This window comes from Oncorhynchus tshawytscha, linkage group LG08 (genome assembly GCF_018296145.1).
Source record: "Oncorhynchus tshawytscha isolate Ot180627B linkage group LG08, Otsh_v2.0, whole genome shotgun sequence".
Classification (NCBI taxonomy): Eukaryota; Metazoa; Chordata; class Actinopteri; order Salmoniformes; family Salmonidae; genus Oncorhynchus; species Oncorhynchus tshawytscha.
The window spans coordinates 48737019-48762429 of record NC_056436.1 but is presented as its reverse complement, the minus strand read 5'-3'; the positions used below and the strand labels follow the sequence as shown (position 1 = coordinate 48762429).

The following is a 25411-nucleotide window of genomic DNA, read 5'->3' as shown; positions in this document are numbered from 1 at the left end:
TTTTAATTCAAAATCATATGAAAGTAATTTGTTGAACATTTAAACATAACTTGGTGAATAAATAAGTTATAAACTCTGCAAAAAAAGAAACGTCCTCATTGTCAACTGCGTTTATTTTCAGAAAAATGTGTAAATATTTCTATGAACATAAGATCCAACAACTGAACAAGTTCCACAGACATGGAATAATGTGTCCCTGAACAAAGAAGGGGGGTCAAAATCAAAAGTAACAGTCAGTATCTGGTGTGGCCACCAGCTGCATTATGTACTGCAGTGCATCTCCTCCTCATGGGCTGCACCAGATTTGCCAGTTCTTGCTGTGAGATGTTACCCCACTCTTCCACCAAGGCACCTGCAAGTTCACAGACATTTCTGGGGGGAATGGCAATAGCCCTCACCGTCCTATCCAACAGGTCCCAGATGTGCTCAATGGGATTGAGATCTTCGCTGGCCATGGCAGAACACTGAAATTCCTGATCAAATCATACACAGAACGAGCAGTATGGTTGGTGGCATTGTCATGTCAGGATGAGCCTGCAGGAAGGGTACTACATGAGGGAGGAGGATGTCTTCCCTGTAACGCACAGTGTTGAGATTGCCTGCAATGATAACAAGCTCATGATTCGTCCGATGATTCTTTGACACACCGCCCCAGACCATGAACCCTCCACCTCCAAATCGATCCTGCTCCAGATTACAGGCCTCGGTGGAACGCTCATTCCTTCGACGATAAACGCAAATCCAACCATCCCCCCTGGTGAGACAAAACCGCGACTCGTCAGTGAAGTGCACTTAATGTCAGTCCTGTCTGGTCCAGGAACAGTGGGTTTGTGCCCATAGATGACGTTGTTGCCGGTGATGTCTGGTGAGGACCTGCCTTACAACAGGCCTACAAGGCCAGCCTCTCTCAGCCTATTGCAGACAGTCTGAGCACTGATGGAGGGATTGTGGGTTCCTGGTGTTACTCAGGCAGTTGTTGTTGCCATCCTGTACCTCTCCCGCAAGTGTGATGTTCAGATCCTGTGCAGGTGTTGTTACACGTGGTCTGCCACTGCGAGGGCGATCAGCTGTCCATCCCGTCTCCATGTAGTGCTGTCTTAGGCTTCTCACAGTACGGACATTGAAATTCATTGCCCTGGCCACATTTGCAGTCCTCATGCCTCCTTGCTGCATGCCTAAGGCATGTTCATGCAGATGAGCAGGGACCCTGGGCATCTTTCTTTTGGCCTTTTTCAGAGTCAGTAGAAAGGCCTCTTTAGTGTCCTAAGTTTACATAACTGTGACCTTAATTGCCTACCGTCTGTAACAACAACTGTTCCATAGGTGCATGTTCATTTATTGTTTGTGTCATTGAGCAAGCATGGGAAACAGTGTTTAAACACTTTACAATGAAGATCTGTGAAGTTATTTGGATTTTTACAAATTATCTTTGAAAGACAGGGTCCTGAAAAACAGTTTACTGACATTTCTCAGCTATTCCTTATTCTTCTGGAAAATGTTCTCCTATGCTGGGACTTGTGTCCTCTATTACTTCAGAATTGTTTCGAATTTTCAATGCGCCGCAAGGTTTTTTGGTACAGCCTGTCCAGCAAAGGATACATGGGATGCCAGCTTCAAAAATGCCTGAATGAATGCACCTTAGAAGGTAGCATTTTAAGGTTCGTTAGGATTGGGACATGCTAATTGTGACGTCCTGCAATGAAATGCTGCCTGAAAAGGCCTTGGACTGCTGCCTTGGCAGTGTCAGACAGTAATGAATAATGATTAGTGGGTTCACTGCCTATTTGGTTGGCTGGCCGTAATTATTTCACAACCCTCTTCAAAACATGCTTACTGACAAGTCCAACAGTCTAGCAAAGTCATTATTTGAGACAATTAGAAAATATGTACATGAAGAATATGACAAGTGGAGAAAAAGGGATAGACAGAGAGGAATGGGGGAGACAAAGAAAGAGAGAGAGGCTTTTTTGATTATCACTCGCGAGATGGATGCTAACTCCTAGAATGTATGTAAACAAATAAATGCTACTGGTAAACAGAACGACGGGGACTATTTACCACTACCAGGCAGACGTCCACTGCTTGCTTTGACCATAGCAGCAATAGATAAGTACAAAATATCTATTTGGATTTGCAATTGGATCCTTGTTGCTATTGTTATTGCATTCCCCTTCTCCAGACCAAGTTATAATATGGTCTTGCAACAGGCCAATTTCTCCCTCTGTTGAAAAAGAAGCAGTGAGAAGCACTGAACAAAATGGCTTAATTTTTCTCTAAGCTTCAATCCCAAATGGCACTTTATCCCCTATATAGTGGGCATATGGGCCCTGGACAAAATTAGTGCACTATGTAGGAAATAGGGGGCCATATGGAATGCAGGCAATGTCTGTCTTCTCTCCTGTCTTTAAAGGGAGTCTGTGGCAGTAAATCAGCATGAGGGTTTGTCAGTATTGAGGGCTTGTTCATAATTATTAAATGAATTGACCAAAAGACCCTTACACATGCATGAACGTAACGACATAGCCAAATGGAATTGTCCTTTCATTCAACATCTCAGTATTCTAATTACACAGTTAACGAGTATGATGGGGCCGGGGCTAAGCTCGACAGAATCGGCACGGCCACACTATACTATACTTCCGATACCCCACAGACAAGGCCCTTGGTTGCATCCTCCTACCTTTTTCAAGAGGATATTAGCTATTACTGAATACTCATTTCTGATTGGCTTGAAGGGCGTTCTAGAGTGTGCATTATTTACTTATAACGCACCATGCATTTGCACAGTAGAATTCCATGGCAATGTTTCATTCTTACATGTTCCATGTTTGAGCTAAGTCGAATTGAAAACATTATTTTTATTGTTTGTTTGATTATATTGTCATAATAGTAAGCTAGGACTGGTGGTTTGGTTAGCTAAACTAGCAAGTTTGTTTGGTTACCAAGGCAACTACTATCGCCATCAAGTAAACTTTCTAGCTACTTTAGTGGATGTTGAATACATTTCTCGCGGCAAATGTGTTAAATTATAGTCGTAGTATGAAAGGGATATGTAATTTGCGGCTCTATGCGTTCTCTGGAAAACAATGCACTCCGTGGAAGGTTAGTTCCACTCCGCTAGCATCAACTAATAATGATTGTCCCTAACTTAGCTAGCTAGCTGAAATCGCTGCTATGTATTTGCCGAAGCTAATCAACTTGCGGGACAGAGACACAAGTCAGACAATTGTAGCTTGTGTGAATTGTGACAGCCCTAAGAAAATATGAAAGGCAGAGAAGATACTTTGCTGAACCAATACTGTGTCTCAAAGAGCACCCTATTCCCTACATAATGCACTGCTTTTGACCAGAGTCTCCACAGGCCCTGGTCAAAAGTCATATAAAAACATTTTGGTGGATGCTTAAATTTGTCCCGTTTCAATGGAAATGTTTTTCTTGCATCGCTCTCGATGCCCTCGGGGAGTGCCGTTATCAATGGAGGCTCTGGAGCAATTAGGCTTAAGTGCCAAGGGCACATCAACACATCCCCTCCTTGTCGTCTCAGGGATTCAAACTAGTGACATTTTGGTTAGTGGCTCAATGCTCTAACCACTAGGCTATCTGCTGGCCAAATAGCGCACTGGGTAATATGGTGCCATTTGGGATGGATCCTATATATTTACAGAAGTAGGAGCAGATCAGGATAGCTCAGTTACAGCAGCAACATATACTAGATGTGAGAGCCCCGATGGTTCGGAGTGAAGTGAAAACGCGGTTTGTTCGGACACATCCGTCTTAATTGAATGTGAGCGGGCACCGACCGGGCACCGCCCATGCAGTAGCCCTGTTTGGCGAAGGGAACTGTGTGAACAAAACAAATAGTCTTGTTCGCAAAACACCCTGCCATTTAGATACTGTATGTTCTATAGGGAATAACTTAGATCTGCAGTTTGCCTCTCCTTCTGGTACTACAGCAAAAAAAAAAACATAACACACTGCAATTGCCCCAAAGGACAGGCTCTGGATACAAAAGTGATTTTATTGTGATGTTTCCTTGTGTTCGGAAGTGAAACGCAAACAGGAAGGAATGGAGGGGGATAGATGGAGTACAGTAAACTCCCCTCATGTGGGTTCCCTAAGCTTTTTACAGTACAAATGTTTACCATTCTCATAGGCGCCATGTAAAGGTGGTGTTTGCACAGTGGGACGTACCGTTACCTTTGACAAAGAGGAACACACACACAACCCTCCCCCCCCCACCCCTCCTTAAAAGTCTCAGTGTGGGAATCCGCTCATATGAGACATGGAGCTCTCTGCGGCGAGGCTCTGGGTTTCTCTCGCACAATACAAAGTTCTTCCTTTGTTACAGGCTTCCGTTTTGCACTTTTTGATTATGTTACCGACTTGTTTGTCCATTTCCTGCGTTTCTATTTATCCTTCTCGATTTGAAATGTGATACTCGATAATGGATTGTGTCTCTGGAATCCAGCAGTAGCTAAACTATTGTCTGACTTCGTGGAGAGGTATTTTGTCCATAATCAACAGAGGCTACCTGAGTGACACTGAGACGAGACCAAACATTGTAAGAAGGTACTCTTCTTGCTAAGAATGCCTTGGTCTGAAATCTACTCTGCCAATGGATTACACTAGGGAAATATATAAAATATCTTAAAAATCACATTACATTAAATATATAGGCCCCATATCGTCAAATATCTTCAACTATTAATGGTTTCTCTTGTACAGTATCTGGCTATGGAGTGACTATGGATGATATCGCCCAGCTATAAACGGTTGAGGGAAGGGAGAGGAGCTGGAGAAAAATGTATAAAATTACCTCTATAGGCGTGACTGTGAACGTCAAGGGGATTTTGTTGAAAAAATATACAATGTGCTAGCTTTGGCTCTAGAGAACCATTAGTGTCTCACGGGAGAAGTGGGCGAACAGCCGCACAGGGCTCTGGTAACAAACAGAAGCGGCCATTTTTTTTACCCCCACATCCTTTGATTATCCAACCTCTTACTTAATTCCTTGCAGACACGGATGAGCCATGGGTTTTTTAAGGGCTCGAGATTCTCTAGTTAAGTGCAAAAATGTTCAATGCACGGAAACTCAACTTTTCCATGTCCTTTTTTGCCTTTTTGTGTATTTTTCTTGGTGGCCATTTTGAGGGTTTAGTTTACCAGGGGTCTTTGGTTCTTGGATTATGACTCTAGGGGTAAAAGTGTTGGTCAGAAAACCAATTTTTCCAGTCTTTAGCACCACAGGGACTCTTGTCAGCTACATTTGCAGTCGCAGGGCAATAGTCTCTCTCATTCCACACATATTCCATATCCTTCACCCCTGAGGGGGTTTTCCACTCATTAATCCCATCCACGCCCCGTGGGTGTGTTCCCGAAGCAGAAGCCCAGGAATGAAGCTCAGCCAATGGAGCACAGATCCACCAGGGTCCAACTGCTCTTAATTGATTAATTAATTGATTTCACGAGGCTTCCCCCATCTTAACTTCACTGCTCTCCTAGTCTCTCTCTCCATATATCTCAACACACGAAACCCTCATCTGCCAAGTCAACTTCCTGCCAGTCAAGCACTTCCCTTCCCCTGTTGAATTAAAGAAACAGTAAAGCAGTGTTGCGTGTTCATGCCGCAAAACATGCCCAAAATTCAACACAGGGAACATTTTGAGTTTGCTACTCCTCTGATCTACTAATGAAAATGCTGACAGGTGTCAGAATCAGGACAGCAACAGGAACGGGGTTTGTGCTGACAACCTGAGAGAGGGGAGGGAGGGAGAGGAGTTGAGAGTCTAGTAAGCAGACTTGACGAGGGAAAATAAAAAATCTCTGACAGGTAGGAGTATTTTTTTCTCTCCTCTTTCTCGTTCTCTCTCTCCTTCTCAGAAGGCAAAATACCCCCATGAATGTGTCAGAGGATCCGACGGCTTCTCAACCAAATATTAACATTTGATTGAATTAAACATAAAACTCAAAATGTGCAGTTGTTTATGGCCACCCACAGTCCATGTCGTCTGTTGTTATATTAACATACATAGACATGAAGTGGGAGCGTCCATTTTGATTTTCCTAGTCTGTGTATCTTTTTTGAAAAACTGTAGACAAAATGGCTGACAACAAGCCAACTGAATTAATATAAAAACTAGAATTACATAAATGTCAGAGGAAAGGAAGTCAGAAGAACATCCAATATTTGCACATTATTCTTTTAAAAAATTGTTCAAGCTCTGTCAAGTTGGTTGTTGCTCATTGCTAAACAGTCTTGCCATAGTTTTTCAAGCCGATTTAAGTCAAAACTGTAGATAGGCCACTCAGGAACATTCAATATTGTCTTGGCAAGCAAGATTTGGTCTGGTGTTTTAGGTTATGGTCCTGCTGAAAAGGTACATTTATCTCCCAGTGTCTGGTGGAAAGCAGACTGATCCAGGTTTTCCTCTAGGATTTTGCCTGTGCTTAGCTCCATTATGTTTCTTTTTTATCCTGAAAAACTACAGTCCATAACAATTACAAACATATCCATAACCCGATGCAACCACCACTATGCTTGAAAATATGGAGAGTGGTACTCAGTAATGTCTTGTATTGGATTTGTACCAAACATAACACTGTATTCAGGACAAAAATGTAATTGCTTTGCCACATTTTTTGCAGGATGACTTTAGTGCCTCGTAAACAGGATACATGTTTTGGAATATTTTTATTCTGTACAGGTTTCCCTCTTTTCACTCTGTTAATTAGGTTAGTATTGTGGACTAACTACAATGTTATTGATCCATCATCAGTTTTCTCCTATCACAGCCATTCAACTCTGTAATTGTTTTAAAGTCACCATTGGACGCCTGTATCACAGGAAGGATGCCTGTGTCTTTGTAGTGACTGGGCGTATATTCAATGTTGTCTTTCTTTATTTTTACCCCTCCCTGGTCTTTTTGGTTGAATCTGTGTTTCAAATTCACTGCTCTACTGAGGGACTTTGCAGATAATTGTATGTGTGGGGTGCAGAGATGAGAGCAGAGATGAGGTAGTCACTCAAAAATCATGTTAAAAACAATTATTGCACACAGAGTGAGTCCATGTAGCTTATCATGTGACTTGTTAAGCAATTTTTACTCCTGAATATATTCAGTCTTGCCTTACAGGGGTTGAATACTTATTGACTCAAGACGTTTCAGCTATTCATTTTTAATTAATTTATCAAATTTTCACAAATACATTTTTCCACTTTGACATTATGGGTATTGTGTGTAGGCCAGTGACACACATTCTCAATTTAAAATCAATTTACAATTCAGGCTGTAACACAACAAAATGTGAAAAAAGCCAAGGGGTGTGAATACTTTCTGAAGTTACTGTAGCTGTTCTAAAATTGGTCTGAGGCAGGCATTAGATTACGAACATCTTCAAGTGCATTGTTAAAAACAAGGGTTTTGGGAAACAGCTTGGATATTTACAGATGCTGCTACGAAGGTTCTAACGATTAACTTAACCTTAAGATGCTTTTGGGAATGCAGGCCCTGGTGCGTTCGTGTTATTATCAGTATATGCCTCAAGCAGGCCCCTCAGTCAGTCAGTGTGCCATGTAGGTAATTACAGATTCCGTTGGGAAGAATAACGGCTTCCACTCAGGCTTGAGGCCCTCTCCTCTCTTTCTATACCCCTGACATAGCTGCTCGCTCTGCACCACGCACACACACAAAATATTTCTCTCCGCCTCCCCTCCACTCCATCCTGTGACTCACAAGACATCGCTCTAATGTTGTATCAACTTCCCCTGAACCTTCGGCTTTACATTACCCTAACGTTCCAGCCCTCCTCAATAAACCTAATGTACTTAATCAGCTCGAGAGGGATGACTGCTTATCTCCCCTGCACTTGTCATGGATAGGAGCATATTGAACGTATGAGGGAGAAATGGTGGAGTCCTTCATTATTTCCTAGGGCTTCGCCAATGAGCCCGATGTATCTCCTCCACTGACAGCTCATTTTCCACACAATCCCTTGCATTCATTGGGAGCGGGGGAGAAAGAGAGAAAATACGGCTCTTGGATACTTCTTCCCATTGCTTATTCATGACCCCGCTGTAGCTACTAGGCATGCTAGGCTAGGTGTGTTAATAATCTCCTCAGAAACCAAGTAGAATCACAATTGTTTGTCGAACACACAGCTAGTAGCCAATGGAGGAGGGCACAGGGGGGAATCAGGGCAGTGCTGAACAGAGGGGGAGAGATTAAGAACAGGTCATGTGACAAGTTGATAGGGAGGGAAAAAGAGAAAAGGAGAGTGTGTGTGTGTGTGTGTGTGTGTGTGTGTGTGTGTGTGTGTGTGTGTGTGAGAGAGAGAGAGAGAGGGCAATATGTCTGGAGGGAGAGTTTGCCTGTTTCTATGTGCATGCTGGTGTGTGTATGTGTCTGTTTGTGTCTGTATGTTAGATCAAGCGAATGAGTGTGTGTGTTCAAAGGTTAATGAGAGAGAGAGAGTGGGGTAGAGCGATAAAGCGAGAGAGGAGATAACTGTGCTTGGAGGAAAGAGAAAACAGACTGAAATGTGAGTACCCCATCCCTGGCCTCGTGCTAGCTGTCTGCAGTCTACCGCTTGTGCAGGCTATTGTGGTTCGGAATGATTGTGTTTTTGGACTGTGGAAGCCTGTGACAGCACTAGGTACTCCCCTTTCCCCCTTACTCCTGTCCTAGTACCTCCAGAGTCCTCGCTTTGGCAAAGCCCCATTTCCATTCCAACACAATCTCCACTGGTAACAAGGCTCAGGGGGTATAGCTAGAGGTCTGCAGGCTAGATCTCTGTAGTCTAATCAGACACTAAATAAAGGCCAGGAAACCATAGACTGGAACCAGGGGCTGAGCCCAGTAGAGATGACCTGACCATCTCTGCTCTGTCTGGGGGTAAATTCCAGACCCCTACTGGATGCTCTGTCCTGGATCACTAATCGAAACACATTGGAAATGGCATGATTATACACTGAATGTACAAAACATTAAGAACACCTTCCTAATATTGCGATGTGCAGATATTGCGGGTCAGAACAGTCTCAATTCGTTGAGACTACAAGGTGGCGAAAGCGTTCCACAGGGATGCTGGCCCATGTTGACTCCAATGTTTCCCACAGTTGTGTCAAATTGGCTGGGTGTCCTTTGGGCGGTGGACCATTCTTGATACATGTGGGAAGCTATTGAGTGTGAAAGACTCTGCGGCATTGCAATTCTTGACACTAACCAGTGCTCCTGACACCTACTGCCATACCCCTTGCACTGAAATATTTTGCCTTGCCTATTCACCCTCATAAAGGCACACATACACAATCCATGTCTCAATTGTCACAAGGCTTAAAAATCCTTCTTTAACCTGTGTCCTCCCCTTCATCTACATCTTTGCAACTTTGATGGGGGTGGGGGCTACAAAAGAACTGAACTCATCATGAGGGGCCACACAGTTCATCATGGGTCTGCGTACACACATCCATCCCCCCCCACCACACACACACACACACACACACACACACACACACACCTTGTGAGCAAAACATTTCAGCGGCTTCACTCGTGACAGCGGGTGTTCAACTGCGATTTTAATGTTCAATTCCTGCGATTCTACACATTTTTTCCATAGGGTGGAGGCAATTGTTTGCAGTTTTTTTTATACGATAGCTGATCATCAATTGTAATTCGATCATGCTTACTACAAGTTTCTATAGCTGTCCGCTAGATAATTTACCAATACATTTTTTTTAGCTGACATGGGCTAATTAAGTGACTTCACAACAAAAATGTATAAATTGCACCTAATGTATTCTATTATTCTAACTGAATTGAGACCCGACTGAGTTCCCCCCAGATTGAAATTGGTCCTACAAAAGGGGGGCGACCGGTTGGTCATCCTTGATCTACACTGATTGTGGATTTAACAAGTGACATCAATAAGGGATCATATCTTTCACTGAGATTCACCTGGTCAGTCTATGTCATGTCCTTAATGTTTTGTACACTCAGTGTATATTGGCTTGATTGAAATACCATATAATCCTAATCTTAGAATGACACTCTGAGAGAATTTTATTTTTGAATTGAGGATGATGATTTGGAACTATAATAGTGGGACCTGTGTGTGTGGCAATAACTGAGCAGACAGGACAGATATCTCCTGGAGCGGCTGTGTGTGTGGCAATAACTGAGCAGACAGGACAGATATCTCTGGGAGCGGCTGTGTGTGTGGCAATAACTGAGCAGACAGGACAGATATCTCTGGGAGCGGCTGTGTGTGTGGCAATAACTGAGCAGACAGGACAGATATCTCTGGGAGCGGCTGTGTGTGTGGCAATAACCGAGCAGACAGGGCAAATATCTCTGGGAGAGGCTGTGTGGGGCAATAACTGAGCAGACAGGGCAAATATCTCTGGGAGAGGCTGTGTGGGGCAATAACTGAGCAGACAGGACAAATATCTCTGGGAGAGGCTGTGTGGGGCAATAACTGAGCAGACAGGACAAATATCTCTGGGAGAGGCTGTGTGTGTGTGTATGCTTGCTTGCGTATGCGTGTGTATGTGCGTGCGTTGCTGCCAAAGCAAAGCTGGGCCTCGTATTACAGGGATCCCTGGGTATCAGACACGAGCCTGTATGCGCTCGGTCTAGACCGGGCCAAGCCTGGCAGCTAGCCTGCAATGAGCCAGCTCTAATCAACTCTATTTGCTACACTGTAGACTCCCATGTAGGAATACTTTACAGTACTACAGTCGGAACGTCTCAATAGGCTATAGAGGCACAAAGATATGAACAGCCATGCAGTCGCAACACTGATTTAATATGCTACTCTCTCACACAGACATGCATGCACACACTCGTGTGCATACAGGCAAGCCCATAATATGCTTACGCACGGATACATACACACTTACATGCGCACACCACACATGCACACACACACGCAATGAATGGGGTTCGATTTTCTGGGCATTCCAGTCCTTGGCAATAGGCGATAGTTTTATCTCCTGCCTTCACCAAAGGGAAAGATTAAGCATATACTGTGCTCTGTTTAAGGGAGAGAAAATGAGCTGTCTACTGACAAGTACATTGTAGCCCTGCAGTTTTCTGTCCAGAATACAAAGAGACATTTATCACTGCAGCAGGGGAGGAGAAGAGAAAAGAGGGAGAGGGAGCGAGAGAGAGGCACATCTCTCCACTGCTGCAATGTGTGCAGCTCTGCTTTTAACTGGGTCTCACACTTCCTGACAGATATGAGAAAGCTTTTCTCCTCCTCTAACTGTGTGAGATATCCCTCAGTCTCACCTTCTCTTGTGCTTCCCGTGTGTATCAAGAATGGTCCAACTTGACTCAACTGTGGGAAGCATTGGCGTCAAAATCATCCAGTATCCCTGTGGAATGCTTTCGACACCTTGTAGAGTCCATGCCCCGACAAATTGAGGCTTTTCTGTTTATCTAATTATTAGGAAGGTGTTCTTATTGTTTTGTAAATTGTTTTGGAATTTGTTGTAGAAGCCACTTCCTTCTCCTTCTATGGTAATTACAGTGGTTACAAAAGGTTACTACCCTGGGCAGCTGGCATTTCCTTTATCTCTCACTCTGCTTCATGTATATTCAGCAGCAAATTATTTATTCTTTAAACATTCAATCATTTGGAAAGCAGACCCCATTTTTCAATGAAGAAATACTAGCACACCAGCCCAGCCAACCCACCTATAAAACATGCATAATAGCAGGCGGTGTTTTCGCTTATCTCCTTTGTAGGGGCCACAGGTTGAGGAAACTGAAACAAACCTCTTTTCTCCCTCTTAGCCTCATTGATTAGTGTCTGAAGTCCCAATGATGACCTCGGCCGGATAAGCTCACAGTATTTAAATTAAATTCACCCAGTTTAAACAGGATGAAAAAATGTAGGTAGAGGGAGTTGGGAGGGACTTTCCCTTGGTACAGAATGACCGCAGCTATAGCAAGCCTGTTGGCCAGCTGGGGTGAATAGCAGATTAATAGCTATTGATGAAAGATTAAAGGGACAGACAGAGGGAGGGGATCAGAAAATGGCCTGTGGACACCTGTAACCCCCCTCACCTCCCCAACCTTGCCAGAAGGCCTCTGGCCGCTATTGATAAACTAGTGGCCTGCTGAAACTGATGACTCCACCTCCACCACACACACACAGCCCAGACCATCATTTGCACATGCCTCCCTCTCTCCAATCAAGATCCCTTTGTCCACTCTGAATGCACGCAACCTCCATTCCTCCACGAGAACTAAGAAAACAAAAATCCCAAGAATATTCAAGGTATGCCAATCAAATAGCTATCCCTTGGAAAGGAAGACATTCCATTTAATCAGTTAATTCTCCTTGGTGAGCCAATTATGATTTTTCAGCCCTTACTCGTCTTCCACCCTTCCACCCCTTTAAAAAAGGAGGATAAAAAGTAATGGGAGAGGTTGGCTGTTAAGTTTAATGGCAGACAGGAAACCCACAAAATTGCTTTTTTTATGATGCACCGTCCTGTTCTCATGCATTCCCCATTAAATCTCCGAGCCAGACTGCACATAGACAGCAGAGAGACTGATCGCCATACCCCAGACAATGAACAAGAGCCGCTGAATATAGGGGACTTAAGCCCCTTATTAATATGGCCTGGAGAAGACTGACACACATGACCACATGACCATAATGGGAATCCTGTGTTTCCCTGGTTGCGTCTCAAATGGCACCCTATTGCCCATATAGTGCACTACTTTTGACCAATGCCCATATAGGGCTCTGGTCAAAAGTAGAGCGCTATGTAGAGAATATGGTGCCATTTGGGACGGACACCTTCTCCTAGTTTGGCTCTCATTAGCATCACAAAGAGATCTTAAACAACTTAATAAGTCTCAGATGACACTGATATCATTCAGCACTCACAGGTGACGTCTAATTTAATATCCCACCACACACGATTATGAGTTTAATGACATGGGTTTCCTTGAGGATATGAATGGGCCTATCCTAACCCCACCCTCATGCAACAAACCTTGTTATGTGTGTGTGGCCCCATCCCTAAATGGGGCATTCTAACTTGCATAGGGGGTGGCAGCGTGCCAAGCTAAGCGCATGCTTCTTTGCCACATATAGGCCATTTAATCATAATGAGTATGCTTACATGCACACTAATAATTCAATATTAAACTGATTATGGCAGTAGGAGGAGTATGGCATTAGTCATGTAAATAACTTACTCTGTTTAGCTTAATCGGAGTAAAGTCACAATCGAAGTAAGCATACACCGATTAAAACACCTGGATTTCTGATCTTCCAAATTATTAGGACATGTAAACACCTTAATCACAGTTCCAGCCGAAGGAGCTTCCCTCTTTTGTTTGAGTAAAGTGTTCATCATAGAAATAGTTTCACAATAAACGTTATATGTCCAAATCCAGAATCAAACTAGTCTTCCCAAAAATAACATGGTCGCTGTGGTAGAAAGTTTATTTTGATTGGCAATTTTCTGCATTTATCAAAGTCCCATCAAGTTGCCTGATTTTAGATCTGCCCATGTAAACAGGATTATTAGGCAAATCTTCTTGCAAAGCATGTAAACCAAACTAGTTTATTAATCTGAGTATTCACAATAATCGTTTTATTGTGTGCATGTAACCGTACCCAATGTACGATACACGAAGCATCCAGTAAGGAGCCCCCACCCCTCCTCCCCCACCTCTACCTTATGCCATAGTCGAGAAAATACATAACTATTGGTTCCCTCTTCCTTTCTTACTTCACTGGTTTTCTTTTCTTCACCCACTCTGTCTGCTGTGGGTGATACCAGCCCACCGCAGTTCTCTGGGATTGCTGTACTACTGACAATCCCCTCTCCGCCGTAGAGGCAATGGCTAGAGAAACAGAGTGGTGTGGAGATGGGCTCGGACTCAGTGCTATTAAGTGCCATCACAGCCAGCGCCCTCTCAGCTGTGAATAATGGAGACCCTCTGAGAGAAACAGCAGGCCTCCAGACACCAAACAAAAATGGCCTTTTTGTGACTGGAGAAAATCACAACAAGCCCCTGTGCAACATTAGCCTCTATGCGTCACCTGCACTTTACTTTGGCTAGGGGTTGCTCCGGTGACCTGCGCCAGGCCTCTTATCAAGGCTTTCTACTGGACCGCTAGGCTCTCCCCAGGGGGGCCATCCCCTGCTTCACTGTGTTCCTACATGCACAACCAACCTCACCCACATGGTTCTACTTCCATAGATTGTTCAAGCGAGCATGAAGAAAAGGGGACGTGGAAAGAAATGGAGGACAATGAAAGAAATAATAACAGGAAGAAAGAGGGAAGGGTGAGAAAGAGAGTGAGATACAGGGAAGAAAGAGGGAACCAAGAGAGGGGGGGGAGGGAGAGAATGAATGCTCTGGCGTCTTTTCTGCTGGGAGATAAAACGGAATATAAAACACATAGTCCCAGCAGACACAGAGTGAACATGACTGAATGAGAAGGCACATTACATTAATTATGTAAGGGGGCCTCTGTTCAAGCAGTGCCGAGTCTCACTGGGTAGAGACAGAGATGGCCTGAGTGCCAAATCGCACCCTATTCCCTATTTAGTGCACTACGTTTGACCATGGCTCATAGACAGAGCCATAGAGCTCTGGACAAAAGTAGTACACTATGTAGGGAATGCCATGGAGTCTAGCGATGTTAGTATATTCAATGTCTCTGCATGCTGGGCCCAGCTGTTTAGAGGAAGACGCATTGATTTGTTGAACTCAGGCTGCCGGATGTCCAGGTGGGTTCGTGGTCAGATGGGAACTGAGCTATTGTGTTGGGTTTCCTGAGTGAATAAAACACCACACTTGGAAATAAAAAATACAAAATGTAAGGGACGTTGGTTTATGGTAGCACTGGGGTGAGAGTGGGGTGGCTTTTTTGAAGAAACCTTATTGTCATATATGGCAGAGCACCCAGCTGTTAAAGCAAGGTAGAGCATCTTTTACCCTTGCTACTCTTCTAATATTCTCAGACTCCAACTCTGATTCTACAAATTCCACAAATAGACTCATTTGAGAACTGTCCCATAAGGGACTCCTTAGCTAAGACTGCTTCCCTGGAGATGGGTAGAAAGCCTCAGCGATGATTATATCCTGCTTACCTCGTCGAAGGGACTTGCGTCTTCCTGCCTCTGCCTACTCCCCCCTCTCCATCCCTCAACCCCAAAAGCCCAGCTCGTCCCTGTCCCCCTATCACAGATGTAATTTACTGTCTGCGTTTGTCCCTCCTCGATCCCTTTCCCAGACTCAAGGGTTTTTGCAGAAGCAAATTAGCTCGCTAGCTCGGTCAAGCTTAAACACAGCAGAAATGCAGCATTTGTTACAATGTATTTAAAGATGCCATTACAAAGAGAGGAAATGAGAGAGCCAATGGCAGGTCAAGGATTGGGACTGTGGAGAAAATGAGGATCGAGTGTTCTGGGGGTGCGTGCCACTGTTGCTGTTGTGGCCCTGCAATGAGCCAGGTTAATTTGAGGGTCTGCCAATAGGGTGAGCATCACCCCTAGAATGGTATCCTTCATCTAATTAGCCGGTCGCCTAGGATGCAGTACAGATCCTACTCTTGTTGATATGTTGGCCTGAGCTGGCTGTGTGTGTGTGTGTGTGTGTGTCAGGCTGTCGTTAAATCAGAGCCTTGGGCGTGAGCCGACCCCTACAACCCCTGGAATTATTACGCTGTGATCAAGTTGCCTACATCCTACATCCCAGTAGCTCACACAAGATCAGTCATGATCACTTTGAAACCTGCCCCTCTGAGCATTCCCTATCTCCCTACGCCATGTTCCCAGTAAAGGCTGAGCCCCTGGAGCCAGTGATGGCATTTTTAGAACCTTTAACCAGGCTTCTGTGACCTCTAGTTGCCATTGATGGTTATATCTCCTATATAGAGCCACTGTTTGATAGGGTGCGGAAAGGTGCCTCCCAGCAAAATAGAATTAGTCTCCTGCCAGGGCACTTGGAAAAAACGTCCCACCAGCCCACTTGGGCGTATTTCATGATGACAACCAGCTCATGTTCGTTACCACTATATAAAGCAGTCCATTGGCTCGCCACTTCTGCCTTTGTCATCGCTGCCTACTGCAGCGTTTTGGTCAAAGTGATTTATGAAAACAGCATAGCAAAAAATATTATATATATTTTCTTCTCCCCATCGCAGTTACACAGCTGTTAAACAAATGGTGTTTTTACCAATTTAGAAGCCATTGCATTGTTTGTCAACACCAGTTTGGAGATTCATTCTTTAAAAAAAGAGGAACCTGCGATGGAATGCACACACGCCAGGAGTTGATGGGGCAGTAAAACAGAGACTTGGGAGGAGGAGATGGAGAACGTTCTCTGGAATTTGGGATGATTTATAGTTTAGCTTTTAAAAGAATTAATGAAAGAGGTACTTGTAAAATAAACAGGCTGTAAGGGTAGTGGTTGGTGGTGTTGACCAGAGATATAAGATAACCTGTCAGTTTACGTTAGCCGCCAACTAATCACACAGCCGGGGCCTTCACGGAAGAGACTGGCCTGTCAGACACACACCCGGCCGCTCGATGGACTAGATAGCAAATCACTTCCCTGATAAATTTACTGGTACTAATGCTCTGAAATGGAGGCAGCTTAGGACCCCCCGCTCTCTCAGTTCCCCATCCGTATGACAGTCTTAACACGGCTTCCCAGCGACTCTAATTTCCTCCATAATTAATAATCTGACTGACGGTAAAGAGGATGAGAGGAAGAGAGGAGAAGGAAGTCTGGAGGGGTCGGATAACGACACCAAAAAAAGAGGTAGATTTAATAAAAGTGATGTGCTTTATGTAAGATGAGGGAAGACAAGAGACAAGTTGAGAGGAAGAGGGAGGGAGAACAGGGGATGGGGAGGAGGGATAGACTCACGGTTGGGAGGAGGAAGGGGGTTGAGTGAACCAGATGCTGTTGGGAGTAGGGCAGTGGATGGAGAGAAGGGAAAGGCCTCGGCTGCCGTGGCGGTGCTGGGAGAATGATGGGCTTGCACGGCACGGTAAGGATGCCCCTCCAATGTTTGTAAAAACAAGACCATCACACTCCATCTTGCACTCCCGCAGGAACCAGGGCTCACGGCTGATTAATGGCACCGGCCGACTGAATTGGCTGGCTGGGATGACAGCAGCGCTTGGACTCTCCCTGGTGGGTAGTAGTGGAGGAGGCTGCCTCACTGGCAGGCCCCGCTCAAGCCCAGTAATAGTGGATGGCAAATAGCATTAGCCCTAGAGCTAGCTAAAGCATGACCAGACTGTAAAGCCCCTGACCCACTATGTCTGGGTAAGCCATGACCAAGTTAATCAGGGTTGTGTTCATTGGGGCACAGGGTTTAAACATTTTGTAAATGGAAAATGAAAATGTGCATATATTATTGTTAAAGGTAGTGCCTCCCTGTTTCAGTCCCCTTTCTTTCACTTGGTGCTTAATATACACAACCCAGGTTTTCAGCAGAGCCCAGGGTTGCCTGAGAATTCAACTTAGCTCTAGCACCAAGCAACCACACAGACACTAAATTCCCCATTTCTGAAATGTCTCTCTCAGATTTTTCTGCTGAGGGAGCTTCTGCATCAGCAGTTGAGCATTGAGAGACTGTGGGACAAATTAGATGTAATCTTGGTAATTTAGTCTCTGGCTGGTAGAATGGAAAATTAATATGGAGAGCAATTACAAAACAGAAATTCCACTGCCACAGATAGGGACTGGCACCTCAAGTGCAGCAACGTGTGGGCTTTGTTGTGGTGCATGAGGAGTGATGACAGACAGACATGGAGGAGGAGAGGCGGTCTTTTCCTGCAGTCAATGACCATATGCATCCTCTTTGGCCTCATGGGTGGAATGTTATCAATATTTTTTTCACAATTTCATCATTAATATGTCTATGTCTTTGTCTACGTCATATTTCAATCTTATGTGATGTATATAGTGTAATATTGGGATATAAATGCAAAATGGAATACATTAACTCTATATCTGACATGGTACAGGTGACTTCTTCTTTAAGCCCATAACCATGTGTGTGAGGTGTATACTTTGTTTCAAAGTAGATTTGTTTAAGACTACAAAGAATCACTCTGTGTTACCTTGATTTAGCCCACTGCAGTAAAAGGTTAAAGGGGTCAGTGGCTGGATAACTGCTCAGATTTCGTACCAGTCAGCTACAGGCAGCACCTCTCTTGCAGCGAAGTGAAAGAGACAAAACAGAATATCAGCCATGGCGGTTTGGTCTTTCGTTCTCCCAGAGCCAATCACTTTTTCTTCTCACACAAACAAGCTGTAAATTCATTGTTTCAGCCATTGGACACATAGACCAGTACCGAAGATGACGGGGGATGGGGGTGAAACAACAAACAGAGTTACAGTAGAAAAGTAACGCTTTTGGGGCAGTAAATAACAATAAATAAATGAAAAGTTGAAAATCTCTCCAAATCATGTTTTTGCCAGTGTAGCGTCTGATGAATGATCTCAATATGGTATCGTCTGACAAGTTTCTTTATTTTGGGACAGCACAGTGTTGTTACGGTATTATTGGGCTATCATAATCATTATCAATAGCACTAATCATTGCTAAATAAAGTGGAATAAAATGGTACATGGTCCTAACCATAGGGTATATGACTATATACAATTATCTTTAAGAATATATCCTCATCCACCTTTTTCTAATACCAATTTTTAAAGAGTCTTACTGCTCTAAATAATTTTTAGGGTTCATAGTTCAGAGAACCCAAACTGACTGAACGATGTCATACAGAGAATCTCACAGCCCCATGGCTGCAATTAAGCCCCCCAATAGAAACCGAGTGTGAGTCGTCTCCAGAATTTGGGCCTGCATCGAGTCACCCCTGGCTTTCTAGTCAAAGCCGCCTTATTCGTTAAGACATTACTCTGCCCTCTTCCCCCTCATTTTATAGGAAACAGTGTTTGTTTTCCAAGTGAAAGCACATTACCCTGCCAAACAAGGCAACAGATATCTGGCGCAAGCTCTGAGTTATGGGGGTAGAGTCTTTTCTACATATGAGCAAAATACTTATATATATAATATAAGTATAATATAAGTATAAAATACTTAATATATTTCATCCTCAAACATTTGCTAATTTAGCCGACTCTCTCACTTTTGCTACATTTAACCACAAACAAATAGCACCTCCAGGTGATCAACTAGGGTGGATCATTAAAGGTCTGCTAGCAACGGTACACTGAGGGATGGCTGTGAGAGGCTCAAAGAGCTACCCGCTGACTTCCTATCTGCCGTGACCTAAGGTTCTGGCACATTACTGTGAATGAGGAAGGGGGCAGAAAGTGAGGTGGCAGAATAAGCGGAGCTCCAAGTGAACGAATACAGCAGAGAAAGCAGGAGCGAGGGGGAAACAGGTGGGCTCCCTTCTTCATGCTGATGTAAAACCAATGTTGTTCTATGTAAAAACAAAGGCGATATCTACCAGGAGATTTTGGCTTTTGCATTTGAAGTGCCAATATGTATTCTTCGCCTACACTATGTGTTACGTTTATAAGGGCATACATATTTAAAGTGGTCCCCAAAGCCTTTGCTATTCTGTTGACGCCCCAATGCTGAATTAAAGGCACAACATTTCTGAATTGTCAGCAGTACTGAGGGACTTGGATCGTTGTGATTTATTTTTCCCCCTTCTCTCCATTTAACTCGATTTCTATTTCAAATCTGGAATGACTGAAAAACACAGGCGAGCTTCCGACTCCCGACGGAGTGCCCTCAGTAATTAATAGGTATTAAATCCTAGATAGGAAATGATATAGAACGAACGGCTCTGTCTGTACTCTAAGTTTTTTTCATGGAACTGATTGGCAAGCTTATTTTCCTGATGACTTTCAATACGCATTCACAGCAGGAGGGTGCCTCCTTCTTGCTCTTCCTCTCAGCTTGTGGCGTTTCAGATTCGGCTATAAAGAGCATTTAATTGCTTCATTTGTGAGCATTAGATTTAGCTTCTTTAGATCCCCCCCACCCCCCACCCCAAGAGATTCGGCTTTGTCAAGGGTCGACCGAAGACCCGTACATCTTAATTTTTCTTTATTTTCAATGTTGTTTTGTCGTCTTTGGGGGGGGGGACCTTTGAGAATGACATCTGCTTGTGTTGTGAACCACTAAGCAGAGTCAGGATGTGACAGTTTCGTTAATAGCGCTCAGGCTTTCAGAACCGCTCTCTCTCCGGAGGTCCCCTAAAGGAAGTGGGTGAGAAAGGGTATATTCACGGCATGTTGCATGGATGGCTCAGTATAAAGCATAGGCTTTAAATAGGTCTTCTTTGTGTTCTGAGATCTTTCAGTCAAATCTAGCTTCCCTGGAAAAGGAGGAAGATCCTCATAGGAGAGCAAAGGTTCTGAAGAGGAGATTGGGATTGTACAATATGCCAGGTGCTCTACAGCCAGTCTCTGCCACAGAGAGCAGTATGGATAATGGTAAAGCTCAACCACTCATTTCCATGGTGATAACATTGACTTTAGGTGATTTGTGTGTGTTCACAGGCCCTGGTAATTACAAACTAAATTTGAGTCACCAGAGTTGATCCAGAGCTTTATTTTCTATTCCATTTTAATTTCGCCATGTTCCCTTGTGCACATCAGAGTGTGTGGGCGGGAGTGTGTATGGACAAGCGTGTGAATAGAGGGAAGGAGAGAGGGTGTGTCTGTGTGTGGTGTCTGTGTGCATATTGCAGACACAGGCAATATGTGTCAGGGTACACAAACCCCTCCACACACACACACTGCAAAGCTCAAGGTAATCCTTCAGCACAGCCCTTCCATGAAACATTCATGATGGAATTGACGTCGGTCACCCATGGTCATGGCTGCCCGTTTGGCCTCTTGAGCTCCAGTGTCCCTGGCCTTGAGCAAACCCACTTAATCCTCCACTGAGATCAGCCATAGCATGGTTTAAATGGCCCATGAACCTAGCCAGCCAGTTAGCCAGCCATTCAGTCATCTTTCAATCTCATAGGATCACAGTTTAAGTGGGAGACAGTTCCGGCAGCCTTGCCCCTGGAACGCGATCTTTAAATATCGATCTGATCGCCCAAAGCAGAGGTGTTCCTCAGAGTGCAGAAAAGAGGGGAAGGAAACAGTAATTAGTGATTTTAAATAGGTGATATGTAAATGTGTGGCGCGCTGCAATTTCTACCCACAATCCCTTCTTGTCACCTTGGGCCTCTCGTGTGGGAGGAGGGCCCCTTGCCCTTAGGAGGCGAGGACCAATCGGGAGGCTTAGAAACGTGGTCACGGAACATCTGCGTGTCAGTTTCTTTTACAAGGCCGAGGCCAACAGAGAGAGCTCGGAGGCACAGCAGTGGCATACTGAATGGTTAAGATTAATGACTGTGTATATTTGGGCATTAACATGGTAGCTCTACTGTAGATGTTATTCAGTCTTTTTTCACGAGTGCGATTGTAGTGAGATGCTACATATCCACAAACGTCCTTTTCATTCTCATAACAGAACTTGCTCTTCACTTGCGTTCAATATGTCAGTATAAAGCCATCCTTTGCCTGCTTTATGATGGGTGTGTGATTTGGTGAGAGGCTCACACTCTTTGATAGTATTCGTAAACACGAGGGCATCCTGCATGTGCCCTTGTTAGGTTATCTGTCCAGATGGCCAATAATGAATGTATGGATTCAAAAGGCCTCAGCATCAAGAACTCACTCGACTGGAATATGGATTAAAAAAAAACATCTTAAAAAAGAAAGGTAATGTCAAAATGACAGACAATTTTCACTTAGATAACAAAAAAACAGAAAATGAGGACGACAGCTCAAAACTAGAGCGCTTGGCTCTTTTATTGTTTTTATAATGATACAAAAATCGTCTTGAAAGCCCTTCACTTCGACACAAAGGATATGTAGTTATGCAGACTCAGCCAAATATTATTTTCAGCATTTAAACATCATTATATATTTATAACTCGGTGCCAGATGACAGAGACTGGGCTAGATGAACTAGGCAACAATATGGCAACATGGCTGCTGTCTCTCTTAGTGGGAATATCTGATTGCATTTTTTAAACCCTGGCATTCATCAAGTGTTGCTATAGAAAACCTGATGGTGCATGATCTGGAAATGGACTTTTGATTTAATAATACGTCCTTTAATTGGCGCATTAAAAGTGCCTCAAACTTGCAGATCTCGAGTCATCTGGAAGCAACGGCAAGGCAGCAGGAGAAGAGTCTTGTGTAGATGGCAGAAACGCCATACATGAAAGAGAAAGCAAATTACCCACGAAAAATATAAACTGGGGCTGCCACAAACTTTTCTTCATTTTTTTCACGTTTCTGACACCTTTCAATAAGATGAAAGTACCATAAACAAACCATGGTGAAATCCATGAAAGCAAAGCGTGAATGAGTTAAAGCGCTGGAAAATAGGCCAGTTCAACAGACAAACCTAATGATTTCCCTCTCCCCCCTTCTTCCCCCTCTCTGCAGACTCAAGCGAAGGCTTCCACTGCCAGGACGAGTGTCGCATCCTGGGCCATTCGGACCGCTGCTGGATGCCCCGTGTGCCCGGCCCAGCCCGTGGCAAGTCTCCTGAGCATGGCCACCCACGTAATAACGTCATTGCCCTGTCCATCGAGGCCACCACCGTGGATGTGCCCCACTACGAGGACTGCGGCACCGGCACCATCAAACGGACTTTTGCCACCTTCGGCAAGGACGGCCCAGAGGACCCAGAGCGGGGCGAGCTAAAGGGCAACAAGCGGACAATGATGGAGGCATACAGCCCCAAGGCCAACGGCGGCGCCGTGCGCGAGGCAGGCAACGGGCGCGAGGCAGCCAGCCCCATCACCTCCCCTGTGCACCTGAAAAGCCCGCTGGCCAAGGCGCCATCCGGCTACAACACGCTCAAGTGTCGCGACGCTGAGCGCATCGCCAACCACAGCATGCTGCGACAGCCCGAGGGAAAGGACAGCGAGCCGGCCGTCCGGGAGATCAACACGCTCCTCCACGACAGCGTCCATCTTGAGAAGGAGTCTCCCAGCAGCAAGCGCCTGAAGGACATTGTGCTCTAACGGGCCTCAGGGAGTCTACACACACACACACACACACACACACACACACACACACACACACACACACACACAATAAACAAACACGTATATATATACTCCGCCATAGCTGTGTGTACGCAGGAGAAACTCAAGCCGAGGAAAGAAAGAAAGACACCTTGAGCATAGTATACGGTACCTAACGTCCAGGTCTGACACAGCCCAGATATGGAACCGTACTGGAATATGCTGAGCTTTGTGTTGTGTTCCTCAAGAAAAGTGAAGGCCTTGGATGTGGCTTTGTTGTAGTCGCAGTACTTTTGTTTGCTTTTCCGTTTGTTTGCTGCTCACCCCGTCTGTAGCCAGTGGACAGGCAGGTTACTGTTGACTGTGTGACTCGCCCAATCATGCCCCTTTGGCCGGATTCGGCCTCTTTCCCCGCCCGAGGCTGGCACCGTTCGGATTTTTGTGGATTGGACACCTACACTGACAGATATAAAAGTATAGTTATGCCTTTTGAACTTTTTTGTATCACTAACTGAGATTGCCTTCTTTGGTTTGCAGTTTGGCTCGGCTGTCAAATCAACTTGTTTCCTTTGTAGAGTGAGCTCACCACAGTGCAACAGATGGCAACAGACAGACATACATCTTCTTTGAACAATTGCCTCCATGCGCGTCTTGAACAGTGCTCAGTAGTAAAGACGGAGAAAGGAATGGAAGGGAGGGAACAGTATTTATGGCTTATCACTGATGGAGCTAAATGAACTCGCTATCTGCCCAGGCACTCCAAACACTGGGACACGGGACGACCGAGAAGTATGGAAGAGGGGGAAAAAAACATTGCTTTAGAAATCTCCTGTGCCCAATCTTGATTGTAGCCAGTGGAGCACAATTAGAAACGTTGTGCTCTGGTCTTGTACTTTTTCTGAGTTTTGACTATGGGGCTAGAATAGAGGGATCGTCACTCACGTCTTGCTATGTGAAACTCTGTATAGGGTATACTAGTATAATTTTTAATAACCTGTTGTTATGTGACAATCCCTTTAATGTTTTGTTTCAAGAGTAAAAAATAATAATAATAAACATTGGTGTTCAACTGAAGCTACAGTAGCATTTGTTACACAAACACAAAAATAAAAAAACATATGCCAAAATATATTTTATAAATAATTTAAAAATGTATAATGAGAATATTTAATGCTGTGTAGTTATTTTAGTTATTTTATCAGTAAGTTAAACTTGAAATTAACTGGCTTTTGTTGATTCATTTATTTTAGCTTTTTTATTGATCATGATTATTATCATTTTCATTAAACTTGGATTATTTTGTTTACTGTGTTACCCCTGGCAACTGTTGACTTGCAGTCTACCTTGTTGTAAAGAGTTTCTTATTGGTCAGTTCTCGTGCCATGAAGTTTCTGTGTGGGCAAATAGAAAATGTAAAAACAAAAAAAGCAATTTCAGCAGCAACAGTAGTGTGCCAGTTGAGCTTAGAATGAGATAGCAAAATAAACCAAAAAGGACACAAACAAAACCTTTAAGATTGCTTAATTTATTTAAGTGAGATGAAGAGGTTTAAGATCGTTTTTTTTCAGCTATTAAGATGATTCCAACTATTTCTGTGTGTCTGTTTTTGGACGAAGGTACCCCTCCGTAAATTCCTCACCTCAGCACTGGTGAGAGCCCTGTTGACACTTCAAGTAAGAGACTAAGGATGAAGGAATGCTCAACTGTTGTGTCATCAGGTACCATCTCATTTGAATTGAGTTTGAAAATATAATGAAGAACAACAAGTCAAATCTTACAATCACAACCAAACAGATTTGTTGGAATTGTATGTTTGGAGGAAATTAAGGTCTTTGAAGAAGCGTATTATAAATCAGCGATGCGGTTTTCAGTTGCTTTGCAGTTAACCTATGTACAACATGGAAAATTGTAGATGAAAAAAGGACACATTTGCATACAACGAAATAGATCTTGTAGCTGAATGTTTTTTGCTGGTCTCACCCATGGCTTCTGGCATCATGAACATCTGAATAATCACTGAATGTATACAGCAGCTTATTATTAAACTATTAAATGTTCTCCACTTTGTTTCCTTGTTTTTCCTGAATGTATAGTATGAGAGAGAAAGTCGTCTTTGATAACACTCCACAAAATTACCATCAAATGAAATATGTGTGTTGTAAACGATACGAGAGAGTGTGTGCGCATTGTTGTAAATTAATGAGCATGACAGCATCCCAGCATATTGCAATTATCCATTTTTTTTAATTGATCTTTTGTCTTACCATAATTCATTCAAATGTATAAAGTGATCTGAATATCGTCTGGAAGCCTTTCTTGAAAATGGCATGCCAG

At 43.9% G+C, this 25411-nt stretch overlaps 1 protein-coding gene across 7 annotated transcripts in view; it reads left to right on the top strand.

Annotated features, from left to right (window-relative positions):
- The window catches only part of LOC112256387 (protocadherin-19), a 77607-nt gene extending 52473 nt beyond the window's left edge, over positions 1-25134 (top strand). For all 7 annotated transcript variants that reach the window (XM_024429611.2, XM_042325591.1, XM_024429609.2 and 4 more), the window contains exon 5: positions 22491-25134. In XM_024429611.2, coding sequence (XP_024285379.1) covers positions 22491-23074 — 584 coding nt within the window. In that variant the 3' untranslated portion in view covers positions 23075-25134. The remainder of the gene's footprint in view (positions 1-22490) is intronic.
- The last annotated feature ends 277 nt before the right edge of the window (positions 25135-25411 follow it).